At 40.4% G+C, this 23,398-nt stretch overlaps 2 protein-coding genes across 9 annotated transcripts in view; one reads left to right on the forward strand and one right to left on the reverse strand.

The window, feature by feature from the left end:
* The window catches only part of IRAK3 (interleukin 1 receptor associated kinase 3), a 120,620-nt gene that overhangs the window by 12,940 nt on the left and 84,282 nt on the right, over positions 1-23,398 (reverse strand). For 7 of the 8 annotated variants that reach the window (XM_063786390.1, XM_522458.9, XM_063786387.1 and 4 more), the window contains 3 exons: positions 23,198-23,262; positions 13,908-14,022; positions 12,371-12,489 (listed from right to left, as the gene is read on the reverse strand). In XM_063786390.1, coding sequence (XP_063642460.1) covers positions 12,371-12,489; positions 13,908-14,022; positions 23,198-23,262 — 299 coding nt within the window. The remainder of the gene's footprint in view (positions 1-12,370; positions 12,490-13,907; positions 14,023-23,197; positions 23,263-23,398) is intronic. The other variant, XM_009424981.5, reaches the window with a different exon arrangement.
* LOC112204986 (RNA-binding motif, single-stranded-interacting protein 1-like) lies at positions 4,342-9,403 on the forward strand. The gene has a single exon (XM_063786391.1). It carries the CDS (start codon positions 5,467-5,469, stop codon positions 6,679-6,681), a length of 1,215 nt encoding a protein of 404 aa, XP_063642461.1. The 5' UTR covers positions 4,342-5,466; the 3' UTR covers positions 6,682-9,403.

Genomic DNA, 23,398 nt, shown 5'->3' on the forward strand with positions numbered 1-23,398 from the left:
GCCAGGACTCCACAGAAGGACCTAGGGAAGAGGGGGCAGGGAGCCACAGATTGGCTCCAGAGATAAAGAGGACCCAACGGCCCCTCTGGGACAGCCTGAGGCAACAGCACACATGTGCTGTCTGTATTACCGCTGTTGCAACACTGAGACACCCCTCACCAGATGCCCTGCCTCCCCTAACCAGATGAGGCAAGACTCAGTTTCTCCTAGAACCTGCAGGCTACTAAAACAGTTGTGCACCCCACCCCAACTTAAATGTGCACTGCATCCTGCCTGGAATGCTACAAATCTGAAACCCTTTATTCCCCTGTGGGACTGCGGAGCTTTCTCTTTCATCCCCGCTGAACCTAGGCAGGTCTGAGAGACACAGTATTCAAGCTTGTTTTTGCTTGTTGGTGCCTTCTGAGTCTAGGCACTCGGTGCAAAGGCCCAGTAAGGGGTGTTCCTCCTTTAATTGTGAAACTCCAAATCTACCCACAACTAGCACAACCCCCCTAAGCCTGTTTCCCTGTTGGTATAAAGATCTGATACTGCTTACTTCACGGGGTTCTTACCAGTATTAAATGAGAAAACGTAAGGAGTGACACTCACAGAGGGCTCAAAGTATGCTTTAAAGGATATAGGCTGGCCATTGTCCATCCTACATCCATTACCTTACCTTAAAATCCCAAAAGGCTTGGTTGCATGTCTCTAGAAGTCCAAAGACACCAACTCAAGGAACAAAAATACAGGGGGCTGTAGGATGTCCCTGGAGATCTGAGGACCCTTCAGTTAGTTAATGCCAACAAATTGGCTGAGTTTCAAATAGTTCCAGAGAAGTTCTGGGCAAACGTATTTTCCAGACATTTTAAGACAATGGAGAGACAGAAAAAAACTGGCATGTACCGTGCATACGTGTATGTATCTATGTGTATAAGTAAATGAATGTTGGGGATTAGAGTGGTGGCAAATAGAATTAATAGGGGAAATTTTAATTTATGTCATATTTAATTGTTTTGGCGTCCCTTAGAAAAAATCAAATTTGGATATTTTAGAAGAGGGGAGGCACTGGGGGAAAACAGGAAAAATCTGAGGAAAAAGAATTGTATATATCTAAAATTTTTCTGAAAGATAAAAATAGGCTTTTTGAGGGGGTTAAGAGGGAAAGGGAGGAGACTGATTAAAGAATCTTATCAGTCAAACAAAGAAAGAGACTTTGCATTCCCTGTAGGCTTTGACATGCCTGTTAAACACTGAGCTGGGCTCCAACCTTCCCGTCTGGGGATAAAGGCAGGAGGAGCCTGGGTCTTCAGGCAAGGGTGTCCTGGTCGCAGGGAGGGGCCAATCTGTGGCCCCCTATGCCCTCTTCCCAACCACTCAGTTTTTCTAGTCTTTTGGAAAGGAAATTACCCATGCACTCACTCACTCTGAACTTACATCTCTGATCAATTTCCATTAAAACAAAAAAAAAAAGTCCATTTTGAAGCAAATGGCTTCTTCTTTGTTTCTTTCCTAGACCATTTCCCTTGTATGAAAGACTGTTTCACTTGGCAGGAGACAAATGGCAATACTGATTAAAGAACATGATTTTATAGGAAACATTAGAAATGTTCACCAAGATTATCTCTTTGCTTTGGAAACATTAGCAGGAATGAAATGTCTGGGATGGAAAATGCTAAGGATAAAATGCATTTCCATTTAAAATAGTTCATAAATGTGAAAACAATTAAGCTCACTAAGGGCTAGGAGGGAAATAACAAGGAAATTTACTGCCTTCAGATGCTTTTAAGTGATCCTGTAAGTCAAAAACATCTTCGTTTCTCCAATAAAAATGTGAGGGTCTTTGGCCAAGAATATAGGCTGCAACTTTTCAAGATTCTTTTCTTTAAGTCCTTTCCTTCTCAAATTCCACCACCTGGAAGCAGGTTTTGTTTTTATAACATTCTCTTTGAAGAGTTCAAATTACTAAGACATTTTTTAGCTAAATAAACCCCCAGACTTGTTGAAAACACCTTGGAAACATGGGCATTGCTTCTCCTGTGGGTGTTTCTGAGCTGTGTCTTTGACAGCTTCTTCCTTAGAAAGCTATCTACTCTCACCGCTTTCCAGGCCCGATCTCCCCTTCAATGCCTGTTGCTTCTGCCAGGAGTCCAACGTCAGCATTTCCAGGTTTCTGCACACTAATTATGCTCTCCTCTCCTTCCCAATTTCCCTGTCTCTGCCGATGACACCAACATGCTTCCATTAATCCCAGACCTTTAATTCCTTAAAAAGTGCATGATGATTGGACTCACACAAACATGGAATGCAACCTCCCTTTTCCCTTCTACAGCCATGAGACAGAGGCCAGTCACTAATCTCTGTAAGCCTCAGCTTTCTCCTCTATCAAATGGAGATAATAACTATAATACCTGAACTCAGGCTTGCTGGGAGGATTGCTAACAAGTTATTCAGCAGGCGTTGATGCCAGGTGAAAAGTCTCTGGCTCTCATTGAGCTCTCTCATCTGACTGCAGTCTATCTGCTACCCTTAAGGTATTAGTACTTACTATGCAGTCAGGACAAACTATGCTTTCTGCTGTCTTGGCCTCTCCCCATTCTGTTCCCCTCATCTTGAAAATACTCTCCCCTGCTTTATTTTTATCTGAGTCCTCTCTGCAGCCACAAGATTCACTTCCTCCATAAACTTTTCACTTGACTGCTCCAAATTCCAGTGCTCCTCCTTTCTCCAAAATTCCTGCTGTACAGCTCCAACGACATTGTTTGACACCCACAGGGAGCCCACCTGATGTTGTTTACTTAAGCATAATGTTGAGTCTATAGAAGATACTAAGTAAATATTTGTTGATACAATAAATTATGTAAAGAGGATTTGAAACTGAGGGTAGCCCTAGACTACTCAGTATAGGAATGGTGAATATGTGGCTTAAATATTGCCATAACATTTATCCTCCCAAAACATCCTCCCATATTCTTGGCAAACATCAAAAATTTAGTTCAGAAAGCACCCACCATAGATTCTCTTTCAACCCTGCACGTGGGAAATCATTATCAATCAATCAGACATGGAACATGAGACAACGCTGACTTGTCATCACTGCTATAGAATCCTGCAGAGGAGGTGAATGAGGCCCACAGGGTTGACATGACTTGTTCCATGCAAAACCGCTTAATAGCAGGGCCAGAACTAACACCTAGCCCCACTATTTTTCTGTTTGGTGCTCTTTTGATTTACTACAGTTAACTGAGACATCTTTTTACTCAGCTACTCATGAAAGACTAAGAGACTATTGATTTCAAAGAGAAATGAAATGAGCTTTTATCTCCTTTTTCTTTAGCTGTATATAGATAATTCCAGCGGCAAATGGGCAAGTCACAGGATTTTAGCTCCACAGAAAGGAAGTCTGAATAATGAGAGCTGCACCCAAATGGAGCTGGACCCCCACAACATGCTGGGCCCACCATACAGCAAGGGTTCAAGTACAGGTTGGATGAAGCACTTTTCTCACATTGTGGGGGGATAATTACAGCTCATTGCCAGGCCTGGGTTGTGCTTTCAGTCTATCACCTCACTTCCTCCTCACAATGCTGGGAGAAGGTGGAGCACTGTCACCCCAGTTCCAGATGAGGTAAGAGACTGAGCCTCAGGGGATTAAGCGACTTGCCCAAGATCACAGTGCCAGAAAGTAGAGGAGTAGGGATTTGTACTGAGATCTATGTGACCCCAAAGGCCACACTCTTAACCAGTGATGAGAGACAGGGACAACAACGAGATCGCTAGGGTGGCTGGTAAAGAAGGGGAAGGACAGATGAAAGACTAGGGAGAGGGTGTTTCAGAAAAACAGGCATTTCAGAACTTTGACTAAAACCTGCTCCAGAGTGGGCAGGTGGCTGGAGGCACCTCCCTAAACATATCTGACCTCATTCTGATTTGGAAGCTGATCAGGGTAAAGTTTGGCCAGGATTTAAGAGAATACAGGGTCACGTTCTCCTGTAACAGTCCTAGACTCGTGAGTACAGAGCCCAGTACAAAAATAGGCAGGTGTAATGTCAAAGAATTTGACAGCAACAAGAGGTCACCTTAAGACTGTCTTGGTTGGCTCCGAATGTGCAAGTGTGAAAACTTCTGGCCACTCTCTGGCCACAGAAAGAGAAACAAGACCTGGGTCTGAACTCAGATTTCTTTTTCTTTTTCTTTTTTTTTAGACGGAGTCTTGCTCTGTCGCCCAGACTGTAGTGCAGTGATGCAATTTCAGCTCACTACAACCTCCACCTCCTGGGTTCAAGCAATTCTCCTGCCTCAGCCTCCAGACTAGCTGGGACTACAAGCACACGCCACTATGCCTGGTTAATTTTTTTTTTTTTTTTTTTTTTTTTTTTTTTTTGGTATTTTTAGTGGAGATGGGGTTTCAGCATGTTGGCCAGGCTGGTCTCAAACTCCTGACCTCAAGTGATCTGCCTATCTCAGCCTCCCAAAGTGCTAGGATTATAGGTGTGAGCCACCTCACCCGGCCTGAACCCAGACTTCTGGTGGTCTTCCCACATCCACATCCTCATCCTCCCTCCTCCCTGCTGAAGACATGAGAACCATTTCACTTTGCTTTAGACAAAAGATGTTATTCACACTGTGGGCACCAGGCTGCTGAATAATGATTTTCCAACTTTCATTTTAAAAACTATTTTAAAACCATAAAAATGACAGATTATCAAGCTTCTTTACTGATAAAATTAATTACAGAGAATGATTGAACTGATAAGGATTTCATTTAGTAACTTGAGACTGTCTTTTGGAACTTTTTCCAATTAATTGGTTTGAGACAGTAAGGTCTGACGCCAAGTTATTTTTGTCTAATAAATTTTATGTTATTGTTAGACTAGAACATACTTCTTTAAATACAATCTAAAGAACATAAAGAAGTAAAAAAATAAGCCATTGAAAAATAAGCTATAGGTTCTCCAACCAAACAAAACGTTGTTGATATTTCGGTATATTTTACTTTTAATATTTTTTTAATGCATGAATTTGTAGTTATACAAAGTTATAATTATATACTATACGCTACTTTAATTTGGTCTTTTCCACTTAATCTCACTTTATATACATTGTTTCATGCTATTTCATACTATTTAAAAACATAACTTAATAATATCGGCGCTGCTCCTCCGCTGCCGCCGGGAGAGTCGGCGACGCCGCCAGCTCCGCGCGCGAACTCCCGTCCATGGCACGCAGAGCGGCGGCTGCCCGAGCTGCTCGAGTCTCGCCCCGCGCCGCGCCGCACTTTTAGGCGAGTGCGGAGGTCGTGGGCGGAGGGGAAGTCAGCGCGGAGCTGCAGCCCCCGCCGGCCGCCGCCGCGCGGCGAGAGGGAGTTCCCAAAGCTGCCTCGGCCCCGGGCCCGGCCGGCCCCCTCCTTGCGTCCTCCCCCTCGCGGCGAGGCTGCCCCGCGCCCAGGCTGCCCCGCGCCCGCGCCCGCCGCCGCCGCCCGCAGCGATGATCTTCCCCAGCAGCAGTGGCAACCCCGGGGGCAGCAGCAACTGCCGGACGCCCTATCGCAAGCAGCAGTCTCTGGTCCCAGCCCACCCCATGGCCCCTCCCAGTCCCAGCACCACCAGCAGTAATAACAACAGTAGCAGCAGCAGCAACTCAGGATGGGATCAGCTCAGCAAAACGAACCTCTATATCCGAGGACTGCCTCCCCACACCACCGACCAGGACCTGGTGAAGCTCTGTCAACCATATGGGAAAATAGTCTCCACAAAGGCAATTTTGCATAAGACAACGAACAAATGCAAAGGTTATGGTTTTGTCGACTTTGACAGCCCTGCAGCAGCTCAAAAAGCTGTGTCTGCCCTGAAGGCCAGTGGGGTTCAAGCTCAAATGGCAAAGCAACAGGAACAAGATCCTACCAACCTCTACATTTCTAATTTGCCACTCTCCATGGATAAGCAAGAACTAGAAAATATGCTCAAACCATTTGGACAAGTTATTTCTACAAGGATACTATGTGATGCCAGTGGTACAAGTCGTGGTGTTGGCTTTGCTAGGACGGAATCAACAGAAAAATGTGAAGCTGTTACTGGTCATTTTAATGGAAAATTTATTAAGACACCACCAGGAGTTTCTGCCCCCACAGAACCTTTATTGTGTAAGTTTTCTGATGGAGGACAGAAAAAGAGACAGAACCCAAACAAATACATCCCTAATGGAAGACCATGGCATAGAGAAGGAGAGGTGAGACTTACTGGAATGACACTTACTTACGACCCAACTACAGCTGCTATACAAAACGGATTTTATCCTTCACCATACAGTATTGCTACAAACCGAATGATCACTCAAACTTCTATTACACCCTATATTGTATCTCCTGTATCTGCCTACCAGGTGCAAAGTCCTTCTTGGACGCAACCTCAACCATATATTCTACAGCACCCCGGTGCCGTGTTAACTCCCTCAATGGAGCACACCATGTCACTACAGCCCGCATCAATGATCAGCCCTCTGGCCCAGCAGATGAGTCATCTGTCACTAGGCAGCACGGGAACATACATGCCTGCAACGTCAGCTATGCAAGGAGCCTACTTGCCACAGTATGAACATATGCAGACGACAGCGGCTCCTGTTGAGGAGGCAAGTGGTCAACAGCAGGTGGCTGTCGAGACGTCTAATGACCATTCTCCATATACCTTTCAACCTAATAAGTAACTGTGAGATGTACAGAAAGGTGTTCTTACATGAATAAGGGTGTGAAGGCTGAACAATCATGGATTTTTCTGATCAATTGTGCTTTAGGAAATTATTGACAATTTTGCACAAGTTCTTGAAAACGTTATTTATAACGAAATCAACTAAAACTATTTTTGCTATAAGTTCTATAAGGTGCATAAAACCCTTAAATTCATCTAGTAGCTGTTCCCCCGAACAGGTTTATTTTAGTAAAATAAACAAACAAACAGATTTTTATCAAATGTTATGATGCAAAAAAAAAAAAAAAAAGAAAGAAAAGAAAACTTCAATTTTCTGGGTATGCACAAAGACCATGAAGACTTATCCAAGTGCATGACCGGATTTTTGTGGTTTTGTTCATTTTGTGTTTAATCTGTGTTTTTTTTTTCCAGCTGTATGAAATGGGCTTTCTGAAGTTTAACTAGTCCGACTTCACCCATGGTGTTCTGTGCTTGCAGTGCGAGTGTTGCTGTGATTCAGTGTTGCCGTCAGTGTCTCTCTTCTTAGCTTTCCGGCCTTTTTTTTTTCCGAGACGGAGTCTCGCTCTGTCGCCCAGGCTGGAGTGCAGTGGTGCAATCTCGGCTCACTGCAAGCTCCGCCTCCCGGGTTCACGCCAGTCTCCTGCCTCAGCCTCCCAAGTAGCTGGGACTACAGGCGCCCGCCACTATGCCCGGCTAATTTCTTGTATTTTTAGTAGAGACGGGGTTTCACCGTGTTAGCCAGGATGGTCTCGATCTGCTGACCTCGTGATCCGCCCGCCTCGTCCTCCCAAAGTGCTGGGATTACAGGCGTGAGCCACCGCGCCCGGCCTGTCTTTCTTTCAATGCAGTGTGAAGTGTCTTATCCTTTTCTATGAATTCCAATTTGCCTTAAGTCTTTTGATGCTGTAGCTGTTTCAGTAAAAGTTAGTTCAAACTAATGATGTAGAATGCTTTGACCAAATGAGCTGGTCTATTATGCCTTGTAAAACAGCAGCATAGGGCTTTTAAAAGGTAGTCAATAAAAGTTGCTGAAATTTTGGCTTTTTAAAAATAATAATAATAATAATAATATCAAAGGGTTAGGATAAAGTCTTTTGTGACTCATCACTCTGAAGCCCAAATACAGAAAAGAAAATAAAGGTAACAGCATCTTCCATTGTTCACTCCTCCAATAAAAACAGAGCCCTGAATTACTCAGGGAAAAGTCCACTGTTTAACACAGATTTTGAGATGTCCTTTTCTCAGCCAATTATCAAAGCCGTACAATAAAACTGCATCCCTCCTAGAAGCTATCTTCCCTTACATAGATTTAGAAAATTAATATGACAAAGGCAAAACAGGCAGGGATTTGGACAGCTCAGTCCTAAAAGCACTGAGCTACACACAGAGGGACCAACACTCAGGGAGGCCTAGGTTTAGAGCACAGTGGAGGATTCATTTAAAAGAGATTCAGGAGGGTAATCTAGGTCAGCCAATCACATCTGGCCGAGGCTGCTGGGGACTGACTGTCATTACCATCTGACAGGTGTTCAGTGGCCCAAATGAACTGAGTTAGTTTCATTCCAGCTTCTAGAGAACAGGTGTGCATATCACCAAACACGAGGGGGAAATCTACTGTTATAGTTGGCACTAATTAACATCTTTGCTGGCAGGCTCAGCAGAAAGGCCAAAAGTTCAATGGCTGTGGAAGGGACTGATTTGCTTTGGAACAGGCAGGGACACGTTGATGAGCCCTTGTGAAACCACAGTTCTCAAACAAATGCCCACAGCCATGGATCTCCATACCCTGACACATGCCTGGGTGGGCACATTCTATGGATGGGTTACATTGAAGTCCTTGAACTCTTTGGAACACTCAGAAAGGCAACAATTGTCAGCAGCCCCACCACCAAGTAAAATATAAAATACATTGCTAGATGCATTTCAAGCCTTGTCTCTTCCATAATATTCTTGTTTCTGATCAGATCTCTCTGGGTACTCTGTATCTTTGTTACCTGTTGGGCATTCTGTCTAGCAGTGTTGCTTAAATGATTTTTATAGTTCTGCACATCCAGACAAGTTCCTGGGATAGTGACCTGGAAGAACTGGCCTCCTGTTAAGTTGTGAGACCACCTAAGAGACTCTAGAACCTTTCCGTTTCCACCTATATCCTAGACAAGCTGCAGACTTTCACTAGAGCCCAGCTTGTCAAACCTAGTTCCTCAGCCTAGTCAGAATCCAAAGCTGCATTCCATCCCCTGCTCACCACAGTCCTCATTCTTCTGTAGTCTCACCTTATCTTATTCTCCAACCTTGTCCTTTCTTTTCCAACCAACTGATTTCTCTTGCTTTTACTATATACGTGGCAATTCTTTACTCTGTTCCTTTGAACAAATTATTGCCTCCACCAGGAATATTCTCTCCGCTTCTTTCAACCAATCCACTGCAATGACCCACTTTTTCCAAGACTTGGCTTGGAACTCTCTAACGAGAGGAAGCCTTCTCAGACCAACCACTCAGTGGGCATAGTTACCATTGCACTACACATTTTGTGTTTGTGTTATCTTTCTGATCACCAGGTTGAACCTTCAAGGACAAGACTATTATCATCACTGTCTCTCCCACTGTGGTCTAACACAATGCTCTGCACACAACAGATGTTCTATAAATATTTGTGAAGTAAGATGAATGGGATTGTCAAGATATTTAATAAACACTTTTTTTTTTAAAGTAGAGAATGGGGTTTCACCATGTTGGCCAAGCTGGTCTCGAACTCCTGGCTTCACGTAATTGGCCCACTTTGGCCTCCCAAAGTGCTGGGATTACGGATGTGAGCCACCACACCTGGCCAGTAAACATATTAACAGAGAAGTAATTTTTCTTAAACTAGAGCTTAGTCAGTGGGTCCACTTTTCAAACACTATAAATTGACGATAGAGGTAAGAGTGTTAAGTAAAAAGACTGATTGGTCACCACACTACTTGGCCTCTGTCACTGTGCCACTCCCACCACTTCTCAACCAGTCAGGACAGGAATTACCACTGAAGATGTATGTGCTCTTTGCCAAGGACCTTATGCCATTTAACCCTAGGAGATAGAAGCTATTATTCTACTACTAACATTTTGCAGAGAGGAAGATTGAGGCTTAGAGACATTAAGCAATTTGCTCAGAATCGCATTTTAAGTGGAAGGTCTCTCTGATTTAAACATTAGGGGACACTGAGCTAAGAGAAAAGGATGGGAGGAGGGTGGGGAGCAAACATGTGAAAAAGAAAAATCTTCGAGTCACATTTTTCAGAACTCTGTCCTGTCAAATCTTCCTTCATAGCTGTGGTGGCTGCCATGGTGCACTCTCCCACCATGACTCCACGCCGCCCCCCGACCCCTTCCTTCCCCACCTTGTCCTTCCCCACCCTACTTGGCTCCCTCCTTGGGTTCCAGGGAGGCTCTGGTTCCCCAGCAGTAAGAGTTGGCTAAAGATGGCTCACAGCTGAGCCACAGTCTGGGAACTGTCTTGGTAGAAGGGAGCTGCCTCACCCAGCCACATTACTGCTCCACAAGAGGGCTGGTCAGATGCAGGGGTGCAAAGCTCAGAGTGCCCTGCCTGCCTCTGGGATGTCTTTGATGCGCCACCCCAGCTTCAGTGCTTCCCCATGGCATGGACTGAGGCCTCTATGACAATAATATCCCAACTCAACCTCTCCAGCTGCCCAATCCTGCCTTTTTCCTTTCCTCGCTTCATTTGCTGTCCCTGAGAGCCCTCCCTTAAAAACCTCCTGCAGGTAAATCTGTGCTTCTGAGCCCGCTTCCTGGACCTACCTGAAGACACGAACCAACAGTGAGAAAGTGGAAATGAGGGCCCAAAGCCTGTGCTCTCACCAAATACCAGCAGAGAGACACTGTTAGGCACATCCAAATCACCTTGTCCAGTTTCAGCTGTGAAAAAGAACGGGACATGGGCAGAGCTTGCCTCTGCCTCCCTCCCTGCCCTGATGCTCCCTTTGCTTCAGTTAGTGACCCTCTGTCCCCATCTCCCATCAAGAGCCAAAACCCCAACACCTTCTCTTTTCTTTCTTCTTCAAACTCTGCATTCAGGAAAGGATTTGATGAACTCAGTCACACAAAAGGAAACTTAATAAAATTAATCTATTACTGCTTGGGGATTTAAAATAAGCTAATACTTATTTTAAGTTTAAACCAAAGGACAAATATGTTTAGCAACATTCCAGATATTTATTTACTCAGTAAAACATATATTTGAGCACTTAGTGTGCTCAGTGTTGGTTGCAAGCTGAGTGGAGGAGGGATTGTTTTAGGTTGTGGGTGGCCACCTCAGCCCTTTGAAAGCAATTCCAACGGATAACTCCACTGACTGAAGACCCTCATGGTCCCTCTATATTCAGGTCCCATAAGTGTGCATTAATTTTATGCTGATTCTACAAAGCCATTAGCAGTTGCTGGATTGCCACACTGCAACAGGCACAGACGTCTATGGGTAGGTCACCCCGCCCCTCTAGAACTAAGTAAAACCTAGAGTCTTTTCCTATGGAGTTCATTTCATCAGAAAAACAAGTAAGCAATCAGCTCCTTTTCTGCCCAAGTCAAAAGCATACTACAAGTTTTTTTCAAGATACTGGGAAATGGTTCAGAAGCAGCAGCAGCCTTTTAAATTCAGTCTTCCTTGATATTCAGCAAAGGTGTATTCATGTACTTTTGGACAGGTTGAAGATAAAGGGCAAATAGAAAAAAATTCACCGACGGGGGTATCTACTCTGGGTGAATGATTCTTTATGTCTAGAAGAAGAAATGTGGGAGATGTTGCTTCTAATTTTCTCATGTCTCAAAAATGAACATTGGGGTTGCTGCTTAGCTTGTCATAGGTTAATATATAAAGTTATGAGACAGCAGGCTCAGTAGGATGAGCAAGACACTGGAGACTCAAGGACAAACAATTTTTATTGCTATTTACTACTGCCAGCTTGCTAGGAATCCCCATTTAAGTTGCTTAATTTTTCTTTAAACTTCAGTTTTAAAAAAAGTAGATAAATACAGGTTCATTTCACAAAGTGCCATTAATAATTACTAAAATACAGATGCTTCTCAACTTATGAGGTTACATCCTGACAAACCCATGGTAAGTCGAAAATGCATTTAATACACCTAACCTACCGAACATCCCAGCTTAGCCCAGCCTATGTTAAATGTGCTCAGGACAATTATATTAGCCTACAGTTGGGTAAAATCATCTAGTGCTAAGGCTATTTTATAATAAAGTGTTGACTACCTCATGCAATTCATTGAATACTGTACTGAAAGTGAAAAACAGAATGATTGTATGGGGATACTCAAAGTATGATTTCTACATAATACATATCACTTTCGTGCCATTGTAAAGTAAAAAAAATCATTTTGTTGAATCATCATAAATTGGGACCATCTGTACACAGAATTGTCTATCCTACATTGTTCATTAATAATTACCAAAGATAATGTAAACTCTCTTTTTGGCAACATACATATAGCTTTTTAAATTTGGTAGACACATTTTCATTAATAAAAATATAGGATTTTTAAATACCTAGATGAGAATTCTTAACACACACACATACATACCAGGAGAACTACAGCAGAGAATAGTGTGAAGTATGACTCACATGTGAGGATAAAAGAAGCTTTCAGGTATAACCAAAAGCTCTGGAATAATTTACCTTGATATACTGCCACAGATGACCGAGCATGGTTGAACGTTGTGCAGGTAGTGAATGGCTTTGGATATTCCTATTAATATACTGATTCGAATGTGCCAAGGGAGTGGGGCCGTGTCACCCTAAAACGACAACAGCAATTGGTTTGGTTGCACTTTCTGAGTAAAAACTACCTATGTATTCATTACGCAGACATACACCAGAATAGAAGTAGATAGCAAGGTGGGGTGAGGTGGGTGAATCAACGTTTTGGTTTTCCAAAACCTATTTTTAATTCCAGATGGGTTTCCTTCTGCTACTGATGACAGTTCTAGGCCTCTTTTATAGACAACGAAAATACTCAATACTTCTCAATATTAGCTTAAACAAAACATAGCTAGTAAGGTAACACTGCTTAAAAGTTCATTAAATAAGATTTTTAAGTTACTTGTGGTACAACAGTATGAGTAATTGAGACAATCTGCTTTTATTCTCATCCTAACTGAAACAACCTATTTGGAATCAATTTTTAAACTTAACCTCCAAAGACATCTAACGAGGAATCATGACATTTATTCAACCTCCTTCTCTCTCCCCCTCTCTCTGTCTCTCTCTCTTTTTTTTTTTTTTTTTGAGACAAGGTCTCACTCCGTGTCACCCAAGCTGGAGTACAGTGGCAGAATCATAGCTCACTACAGCCTCCATGTCCCTGGGCTCAAGCAACTCTCCTGCCTCCGCCTCTGAAGTAGCTGGGACAGGTATGTGCCATCATGACCAGCAATTTATTTATTTATTTATTTATTTATTTATTTATTTATTTAAGACAGAGTTTCGCTCTGTCACCCAGGCTGGAGTGCAATGGTGCAATCTCGGCTCACTGCAACCTCCGTCTCCAAGGTTCAAGTGATTCTCCTGCCTCAGCCTCCTGATTAGCTGGGATCACAGCTGCCTGGCTAATTTTTGTATTTTTAGTAGAGATGGGGTTTCACCATGTTGTTCAGGCTGGTCCTGAACTCCTGACCTTGTGATTCGCCCAACTCGCCCTCCCAAAGTGCTGGGATTACAGGCGTGAGCCACTGCGCCCAGCCTATTTATTTTTTTAGTAGAGGCGAGAATCTGGCTATGTTGTCCAGGCTGCCTCTTTCTCTTTAGAGTCTGTGTCACTGCTACGGTGATCCTTTGTATTGAAGGATACTTTAATAAAGTTATACAAATTAAAATTATTTAAGGAATAAGAGTAGTTGATGCCAACTCACTGGAGGTACAGAATCAAATATAATATAACATGGTTGCCAAAAGATTTGCTGGGTTCTTACCATATAATGAGTAAGAACCCAACATGGTTACCAAAATGTTGCACAGAACACGTTAACTCAGGTATTTGCTCAGCCTTCTAAAAGTAAGAAATTAATCCAAGAAGTACTGCTTCCTTGGGAAACCCATTCTTGGCTTTCCCCTCATGCAAACACATCTTGCCTCCCAACTCTCCCAGACGGTTTCAGCAGCTCTCCCAGGGATTCAAGGGGTCAGAGGATCAGACAGAATAATAGATAGAACTTACTACACACTGCAATCTGTCAAAAAGTGTTCCATTTCTCATGTATGGATAAACCAGACAGAACTTCTCAGTCTCTGTAAAATATGCAGCCAACTCTAGTATGTTTGGGTGATGAAACCTTGAAACAAAAGATGTTTTAAAGCCATAAAATTGCTTATTCAGACAGGAAATGAACAACACACTGGTGTGGGGGTAGTAAGGTGGGATGGGGAATAGGCCTAAAGCAGAATATAAATTCGGCCGGACACATTGGGTACAGACACAGATTTGCTTTCCAAATTGGTCTAAAGAGTTCTAACGGCCAGGTGCAGTGGCTCAAACCTGTAATCCCAGCAATTTGGGAGGCAGAGGCTAGCTGATCACTTGAGGTCAGGAGTTTGAGACCAGCCTGGCCAACATGGTGAAACCCCGTTTCTACTAAAAATACAAAAATTAGCTGGGCATGGTGGTGAGCACCTGGTTATCCCAGCTACTCGGGAGGCTGAGGCAGGAGAATTGCTTGAACCGGAAGGCGGAGGTTGCCGTGAGCCAAGATCACACCACTACCCTCCAGCCTGTGCGACAAGAGCGAGACTCCACCTCAAAAAAGAAAAAAAAAAATTCTAACAAATACTAGTTACTGCTTTTGGCTGACTGTAATCATGTAAATATAAATAAAACATCCAAATATAAGGCGGAAAATTTCAAAAAATAAAGATTTTTAAAGATTTGTAATGTTGGAAAGTTTACAAAAGATAGACAACACCATTCAATATTAACTTATTTTTATCAGTATGAAAGACAACATGACTTATTAAGTAAAAACAGTGCAACTAAAATTGTTAGCTTGATTTATTTAAGTATATAAGTTTAAGTCACCAAAACATAAGAATAAAGACCATTTTCATTCATCCACTTATTGAGCACTACTATGTCAGCTACTGTGCTAGATACCAGCTACACAGCTGAAAAGAGATGTCAGTGTCTTCACAAAGCTTGCATTATTGTCTAAATCCATATGACTAGTAATGTTTGATGTTGAGAACATACCATTGATTTTAAATCACAGATTTCTATGTCAGTGTAGTATGTATTTCTCAGGCTTTTTTTTTCCTAATAATTATTTATTAGCTTATTAACAAAAACTCTATTCCTTGATTGTGTGTGCCATCACTATGAGCCCAGGTAACAACTATGAAATATAAAATGTGAAATTCACACATACTGTGAACTCGGTTTAATTCAAAAATTACTTATGGGACATCTACTGTGTTCTGGGCAGGCTTGGGGATATTAAAATAAATCTGTAAAAATGATTCTATTTATAAAAACCTATTATTCATTTCTGCAGTAGCAAAATTTTCCTATAAACACACACATTCCTACATATATTGTGTGTATGTGGCGGGGGAGGGGGATTCTGATTCCTTTTCTTCCTCTTACTTCAAGGAAGGAAGCGTGTGTGTGTGTGTATGTATACATACACACACACACAATACACACAGAGAAGTTTTTATTTTTAAATATATCAAAGTCTTCTGTGATACAATATCCCTACACCTATTATGATTCCAACTATATCTATGAAATGAAAAGCAGTGGATTGAAAGGAAATTGAGGTAGTGTATTTCACAGTCGGTGTATACCTGGTTGGTTCTCCTGCAACTTAAAACAATTCAGAGAGACAAATCTTTTGGAAGGCAGTAGATAGTGGACATCAGATAGACAGAGCCACGGCCTGGTGCTCTACTCTCTTGCTCAGAGAGGAGAAAAGAACATGTGTTTATTTTTAAGTATTACTGATCAAACAGAAAAACGGATACTTTAGAGGTTACCAAGGTATGGAACATGGAGATACCTTGGAGAAAGTTTGCTGGTTTTGTACCTATGGACCCATGCCACCCAACCTTTTGCTACAAATTTTTAAATCAGTAGGGTTTTAGATTATATACATCAGAAGGTTAGCAGATCTGATACCTTCTAAAATCACTTCAGCAAACGTTCTGAGTGCCTTGTTCAGACAAAATGATGCAGACCCCATGGTGTGGTAAACAGACTTGAACAACTAACCTGGGATTGAATCTCTGGTCTTTTTAACAGCTGTGTTAACTTGGGCAAGTTATTTAATCGCTCTGAGCCTGTTCCTTTAACTGTAATCAGTAATTAAAACATCTATTTCCAAGGTTCTTATGAAAATGAAATAAAAGGTTAAGCCAAAAGCCAGGTCCACAAAAATTATTAGCTTTTTCCCCTTCCCTCGAGAAAGGAGGGAAAAAAGGAATCAGAAGCCACATTCTATGGAGTTTACAATTCTGTTTAAGGTAATTCCCTTAATATTAAACTAAAGAAACCTCATCCTTCAGGTCTCAGCTTAGATATTATTTCTATCAAGAAACCTATTCTGCTGCTCATCCCCCAAGTTATCATTCCCTCCTCTGTGCTCTGTATTTCCTCATCTTATCACTTAAATTAGATTATTGAAATTGTCTGTTTACTTAGGGGCTTCTCTCCCAATCCCATTTCTGATAGTATATTCTAAGAGGAGAAAGCTGCATCTGCCTTAGTCACATCTGAGAAGATGATTTAGGAAATAACTTGGATCTTATAGAAAAGGTAAGATCTACCTCAGTTTCCTCATCTGCAAAATGGAGATAACAGGAGAATTTATCTCATTGGATGGTCATGAGGATTAATGAATTAACACATGTAAAGCACTTGAAACAGGGCCTAACACAAAATAAATATTAGCAAAATAAAAATGGTACCCCAGGAATAGCCAACATTATAAAATTATAAATCTCTCCAGATTAATCTATCAAGTTATTAAAATTGCATTAAAAATGCCGATAGAATTTTTGAAACCTAGACAAGCTGTTGTTGTAGTTCACAGAAAACACCTCACCAGACAAACAAATGGATCAGACAAATAAATGTAAAAAATGAAACCATGAAAGTACTGGGAAAAAATGGGAGAATTATTTTATTAGATTGGTGCAAAAATTACTGCGGTTTTTGCCCAGCTACTCGGGAGGCTGAGGCAGAAGAATGGCGTGAACCCAGGAGGAAGAGCTTGCAGTGAGCTGAGATGACATCACTGCACCCCAGCCTAGGTGACAGAGCAAGACTCCGTCTCAAAAAAAAAATAAAAATAAAAAAAAGTAATGTTTACTTTTAATGGCAAAAACCATGATAACTTTTTTTTTTTTTTTGAGACGGAGTCTCGCTCTGTTGCCCAGGCTGGAGTGCAGTGGCGTGAACTCGGCTCACTGCAAGCTCTGCCTCCTGGGTTCATGCCATTCTCCAGCCTCAGCCTCCCCAGTAGCTGGGACTACAGGCGCCCGTCACCACGCTTGGCTAATGTTTTGTATTTTTAGTAGAGACGGGGTTTCACAGTGTTAGCCAGGATGGTCTTGATCTCCTGACCTCATAATCCGCCTGCCTCGGCCTCCCAAAGTGCTGGGATTACAGGCGTGAGCCACCGCGCCTGGCCTCAAACCATGATAACTTTTAATGGCAAAAACTATAACATAAAATCTGGAATCTGCAAAAGAAAACATTGATAAACTTAACTGTCAGGCCTCTGAGCCCAAGTTAAGCTATTGCATCCCCTGTGACCTGCATGTATACATCCAGATGGCCTGAAGTAACTGAAGAATCACAAAAGAAGTGATATTTAAATGGCATGTTCCTGCCTTAACTGATGATATTCCACCACAAAAGAAGTGAAAATGGCCGGTCCTTGCCTTAACTGATGACATTACCTTATGAAATTCCTTCTCCTGGCTCATCCTGGCTCAAAAAGCTCCCCCACTGAGCACCTTGTGACACCCCACTCCTGCCCCCCAGAGAACAACCCCCCTTTGACTGTAATTTTCCTTTACCTACTCAAATCCTATAAAACGGCTCCACCCCATCTCCCTTCGCTGACTCTTTTTGGACTCAGCCCGCCTGCACCCAGGTGATTAAAAAGCTTTATTGCTCACACAAAGCCTGTTTGGTGGTCTCTTCACACGGACGCGAGTGAAATTACCTATATTAAAACCATTTCTACATGTCAAAACTATAATAAGCAAAGATGAAATGACAGTATGGTAAAAAATTATTTGCGTCTCATAACATAAAAATAGGCTGATTTTCTAATAGGAATTATAAAGTATTCCTTTGAACCATTAAAAAAAGCCTAATTTTAAAAAATAGGTAAGGAATATTATAAGCTACTTCATAGAAAATAAAATATATCTCTTAAATATATAAAAGGATTATTAATATCTCTCAGAAAAATTGATACTATGAGACTTGTTTTTTTGAGAGGCCTCAAATAAATAAAATATAAATGAAAGAGGCGACATTACAACCGATACCACAGAAACACTAAGGATCATAAGAGACTATTATGAACTATCGTATGCCAACAATCTGGAAAACTTAAAAGAAATAGATGGATTCCTAGAAACATACAATCCACCAAGACTGAATCATGAAGAAATAGAAAACCTAAACAGACCAATAACAACCAAGGAGATTGATTAAATAATCAAAAACCTCCCAACGAAGAAAAGTCCAGGACCATAGAGATTCTGGGTAAATTCTAACAAGCATTTAAAGAAGAATTAATACTAATCCCTGTCAAAATCTTTTAAAAAATTAAAGAGGAGGGAACACTGTCAAGCTTATTTTAGTAGGCCAGCATTACCCTCATATCAAAGCCAGATAAGAACACAATGAGAAAATGTTATATGCCAATATCCATGATGGCCATAGATACAAAAATCCTCAACAAATTTAGCAAGCTAAATTCAACAGAACATTTTTTGTTTGTTTGTTTGTTTGTTTTTGGAGATCGAGTCTTGCTCTGTTGCCCAGGCTAGAGTGTGGTGGCATGATCTCAGCTCACTGCAACCTCCGCCTCCCGGGTTCAAGCGATTCTTGTGCCTCAGCTTCCTGAATAGCTGGGATTGCAAGCGTGCACCACTACACCTGGCTAATTTTTATATTTTTAGTACAGATGGGGTTTCATCATGTTGGCCAGGCTGGTCTTGAACTCCTGACCTCAGGTAACCCACCTTCCTGGTCTCCCAAAGTGCTGGGATTACAGGCATGTGCCACTGTGCCCAGTCTTCAACAGAACATTAATAGGGAAATACCAGAGTCAAACAGGACTTATCCCTGAGAAGCAAGGATGGTTCAACATGTGCAAATATGTAAATGATACAACATATTAACAGACTGAAAAATAAAAATCACAAAACCATCTCAACAAATGCAAAAGCATTTGATAAAATTCAACATCCTTTCATGATAAAAACTCTCAACAAATTAGGTATAGAAGGAATGTATCTCAATGTAATAAATGCCATATATGACAAACCCACAGCTAACATCATACCTTAACAGTGAAAAGCTGAATGCTTTTCCTCTAAGTTCAGGAAAAAGATAAGTGTGCCCACCCTTTCCATTTCTATTCAAGATAGAGCTGGAAGTCCTAGCCAGAGCAATTAGGCAATAAAAAAGAAATAAAAGCATCCTAATTGGAAAGGTGGAAGTTAAAGGTGGCTCTGTCTGCAGATGACATGATGAAAACCCAAAAGACTCCACCAAAAAAACTGTTAGAACAATAAACAAATTCAGAAAAGTTGCATAATACAAAATCAACATATAAAAATCAACTATGTGTCTATATGCTAACAATGAACAATCTGAAAAGGAAATTAAGGAAATGATCCTATTTACAACAGCATTAAAAAGAATAAAACACTTAGGAATAAATTTAACCAAGGAGGTGAAAATTTTGTGCGTTAACAACTATAGGACACTGATGAAAGAAACTGAAGAAGACACAAATAAATGGAAAGATGCATTACATACCTGAATTGAAAGAATTAATATTGTTAAAATGTCCATACTACTCAAAGTGAGCTACACATTCAACACATTTCTATCAAAATTCCAATGCCGTTTTTCACAAAAATAGAAGAAAAATGCTAAAATTTATATAGAACCATGAAAGACCCAAAACAGTAAGTGAGTTTAAGAAAGAAGAACAAAGCCAGAGGCATTCACTTCCTGATTTCAAACTATATTACAGAGCTATAGTAATAAAAACAGTATGGCACCGGCATAAAAACAGACTCATTGACCAATGGAATAGAATTTAAAAAAAAATAACAGAAATAAACCTACATATATATCATCAACTAATCTTTGAAAAGGGCACCAAGAATATACAACAGAAGAAGAAAATTATCTTCAATAAATGGTGTTGGGAAAACTGAATACCCACATACAAAATAATAAAATTGGACCTTTGTCTTACACCATATACAAAAATTAACTCAAAATGGATTAAATACTTAAATGTAAGATCTGAAACCATACAAATCTGGAAGAAAACATAGGGAAAATTTACCTTGACACTGGTCTTGGCAATGATTTTTTGGCTATGACACCAAAAGCATAGGTGACAAAAGCAAAAATGAACAAGTGGAACTATATCAAACTAAAAAGCTTCTGCACAACAAAGGAAACAATCAACAAAATGAAACGGAAACCTATGGAATGGGAGAAAATATTTGCAAACCATATATCTAATAAGGTGTTAAGATACAAAATAGTGAGGAACTCATACAACTCAATAGCAAAAAAGCAAATAACCTGATAAAAATGGGCAAATGACCCAAAGAGATAGTTTTTCAAAGAAGACATACCAATGACTAAGAGGTATATGAAAAGATGCTTAACATCACTAATCATCAGAAAAATGCAAATCAAAACCACAATGAGATATCACCTCACACTTATTAGGATGGCTATTATCAAAAAGACAAGTGATACAAGAGTTGCTGAGGGTATGGAGAAAAAGAAGTCCTTGTATGCTGTTGGTTGGAATATAAAGTGGTACAGCCATAATGGAGGTTCCTTAAAAAACTGAAAATACAACTACCATAAGATCCAACAATCTCAGTTCTGGGTATGTATTAGTCCATTTTCATGCTGCTGATAAAGACATACCTGAGACTGGGCAATTTACAAAAGAAAGAGGTTTAATGGGCTTACAGTTCCATGTGGCTGGGGATGCCCCACAATCATGGTGGAAGATAAAAAGCACATCTCACATGGCGGCAGACAAAAGAACAGAGCATGTGCTGAGAAACTCCCCTTTTTAAAACCATCAGATCTTGTGAGACTTATTCACTATCACAAGAACAGTATGGGAGAAACTGCCCCCATGATTCAATAATCTCCGACCAGGTCCCTCTCACAACACATGGGAACTATGGGAGTATATTCACGATGAGATTTGGGTGGGGACACAGAACCAAACCATATCAGGGTACGTATGTAAAAGAAATAAAATCAGTATCTCAAAGAGATATCTGCACTCTCATGTTTAATGCAGCATTATTCACAGTAACCAAGACATAGACACAACTTAAATGTCCATTGACAGAGGAATGGATAAAGAATAAAGTGTGAGACACACACACACACACACACACACACATACATACACACACATGATGGAATATTATTCAGCCATAAAAAGAAGAAAATCCTGCCATTTCCAACAACATGGATGAACCTGGAAGACATTATGCTAAGTAAAATAAGCCAGACACAGAAGACAAATACTGCATGATCTCACTTATATGTGGAAGCTAAAAAAGTCAAAAGTAGAGAAGCAGAGAGTAGAAAAATAGTTACCAAGGGCTGGGGGTTGGGAAAAATAGACAGATGTTGGTCAAAGCAGGCAACCTTTCCATTGTACAATGAACACATTCTGGGGATCTAAAGTACAGCATGGGTGGTGATAGATGTATTAATTTGATTGTGGTGATCTTTAGACAATGTGTACATACTGTATATCAAATCACATTGTACACATTAATATATATAATTTTTATTTGTCAATTAAATATTTTTTCAAAAGCTACCCTGATAAACTATTTTCATCTATCAGATTGGCGAAAATTAAGAGGTAAGAATAAATACTAGGTTGGCAACAATGGAAAACCAGGCACTCTCATATGACTGCTTTGAAAGTAAATTGGTATAACTTATATTGGAGGACAATTTGGTATGATAAAATGCACATAACCATTTGATACTATAATTTTATTTATGAGAATTTATTTTACAGATATACTCAAATAAGTATGAAATAACATATATACAAGGTTTTCTTGTTGCAGCATTATTTCATATAATAAAATATTGGAACAAATCTAAGAAATTGTGAACAGTGGGTTACGTAAACTACTGTATAGAATATAATAGAATATGAAAATAAGCAATGTGTACAATGTGTTCATGTCACCTCTTGTGTTAAGGGAGAAAAATAAGAAAACAAAATACATATTTGCCTACACACAAAATATCTCTGGAAATATATACAAGGAACTGGTAATACTGTTACTTTGGAAAGATCAGCTGGGTGGCTGGATGATAATGGTGGGAGAAAATCTTTTCCTGGTCTATGCTTTTGTACTTTTGAAATTTTGCAATGTTTGAATCTTACTTTCATAAGCCAATAAATAAAACTCACATGTAAAAACTTTTTACTATTACAATTTTGGATTTCATTTTTTATTGACTAAGTGATATGTAAGCTTTGATGATTAGCCTCTACTATTTTGATTTCTGGTCTTCAGTATAAAAGAAAATGGATTCAGTATAATGCCTTCTCTCTTCAGCTTCCTCCCTGCTTCCCGACTTCACATCTTGGTTAAAAAAAAATCTGAAAAAGTTTCCTATTTGTAAAGGATGACAAGTGAACTCTACAGGGTTAGAGGCCTTCAATGAGGAAGGCTGCACAGCTGCAGATATGAATATGTATATGAAAACGAAGTCATTTCAATTTGTCTCCAAGGACTCTCAGACTCAGGAATGAATTCCAGAAAAATAATATGCACATCAAAAGCGCTTGATTTCTTTGTCTAAAACTCTCTTCCTGAATAGAGTTATACTGATGAAACAGCTTCTAGACTGGAATTTCTCTAAGGAAGGAGGAAATGGTGAAATATAGACCACTCTAATGTTCTAAGAATTACTATTCAGCCATGTTAGTCACACATGATTTAACCTACTTCCTTGTGACAGTTTCCTGTTAAAATATGTTCAAGTGAATTATGTAAATGATCTATTTTAAAATGTACTTTAAGGAATATACTAAAGCAGATATCAAAATTTATTCGAAGTTCTAACATCCAACCCAAATTTATTACATGTCACGCCAAGCTCTGTGCTGTAAAATAAAAAATGAACAGAGATGAAACCCAGGCACAAAGAGGAGGAAATTCCAGAGAAAACATACTCACAGTAGTAAAACTTCAAGCTCAGATAAAAACCTCTTCCAATGCTTCTTACACTGCATTTTTTTCTCCTACATATACAGAAAGACAAGAACAAAATTAAGGAAAGGATCTGTTTCTGGGATTCTTAACCCAGGGTCTATAGTCTCCCTAAATTAGATGAACTTTTTGGTGTAAACGCATATGAACACTTTTCTGGGGAGATGA

Source organism: Pan troglodytes, chromosome 10 (assembly GCF_028858775.2).
Source record: "Pan troglodytes isolate AG18354 chromosome 10, NHGRI_mPanTro3-v2.0_pri, whole genome shotgun sequence".
Classification (NCBI taxonomy): domain Eukaryota; kingdom Metazoa; phylum Chordata; class Mammalia; order Primates; family Hominidae; genus Pan; species Pan troglodytes.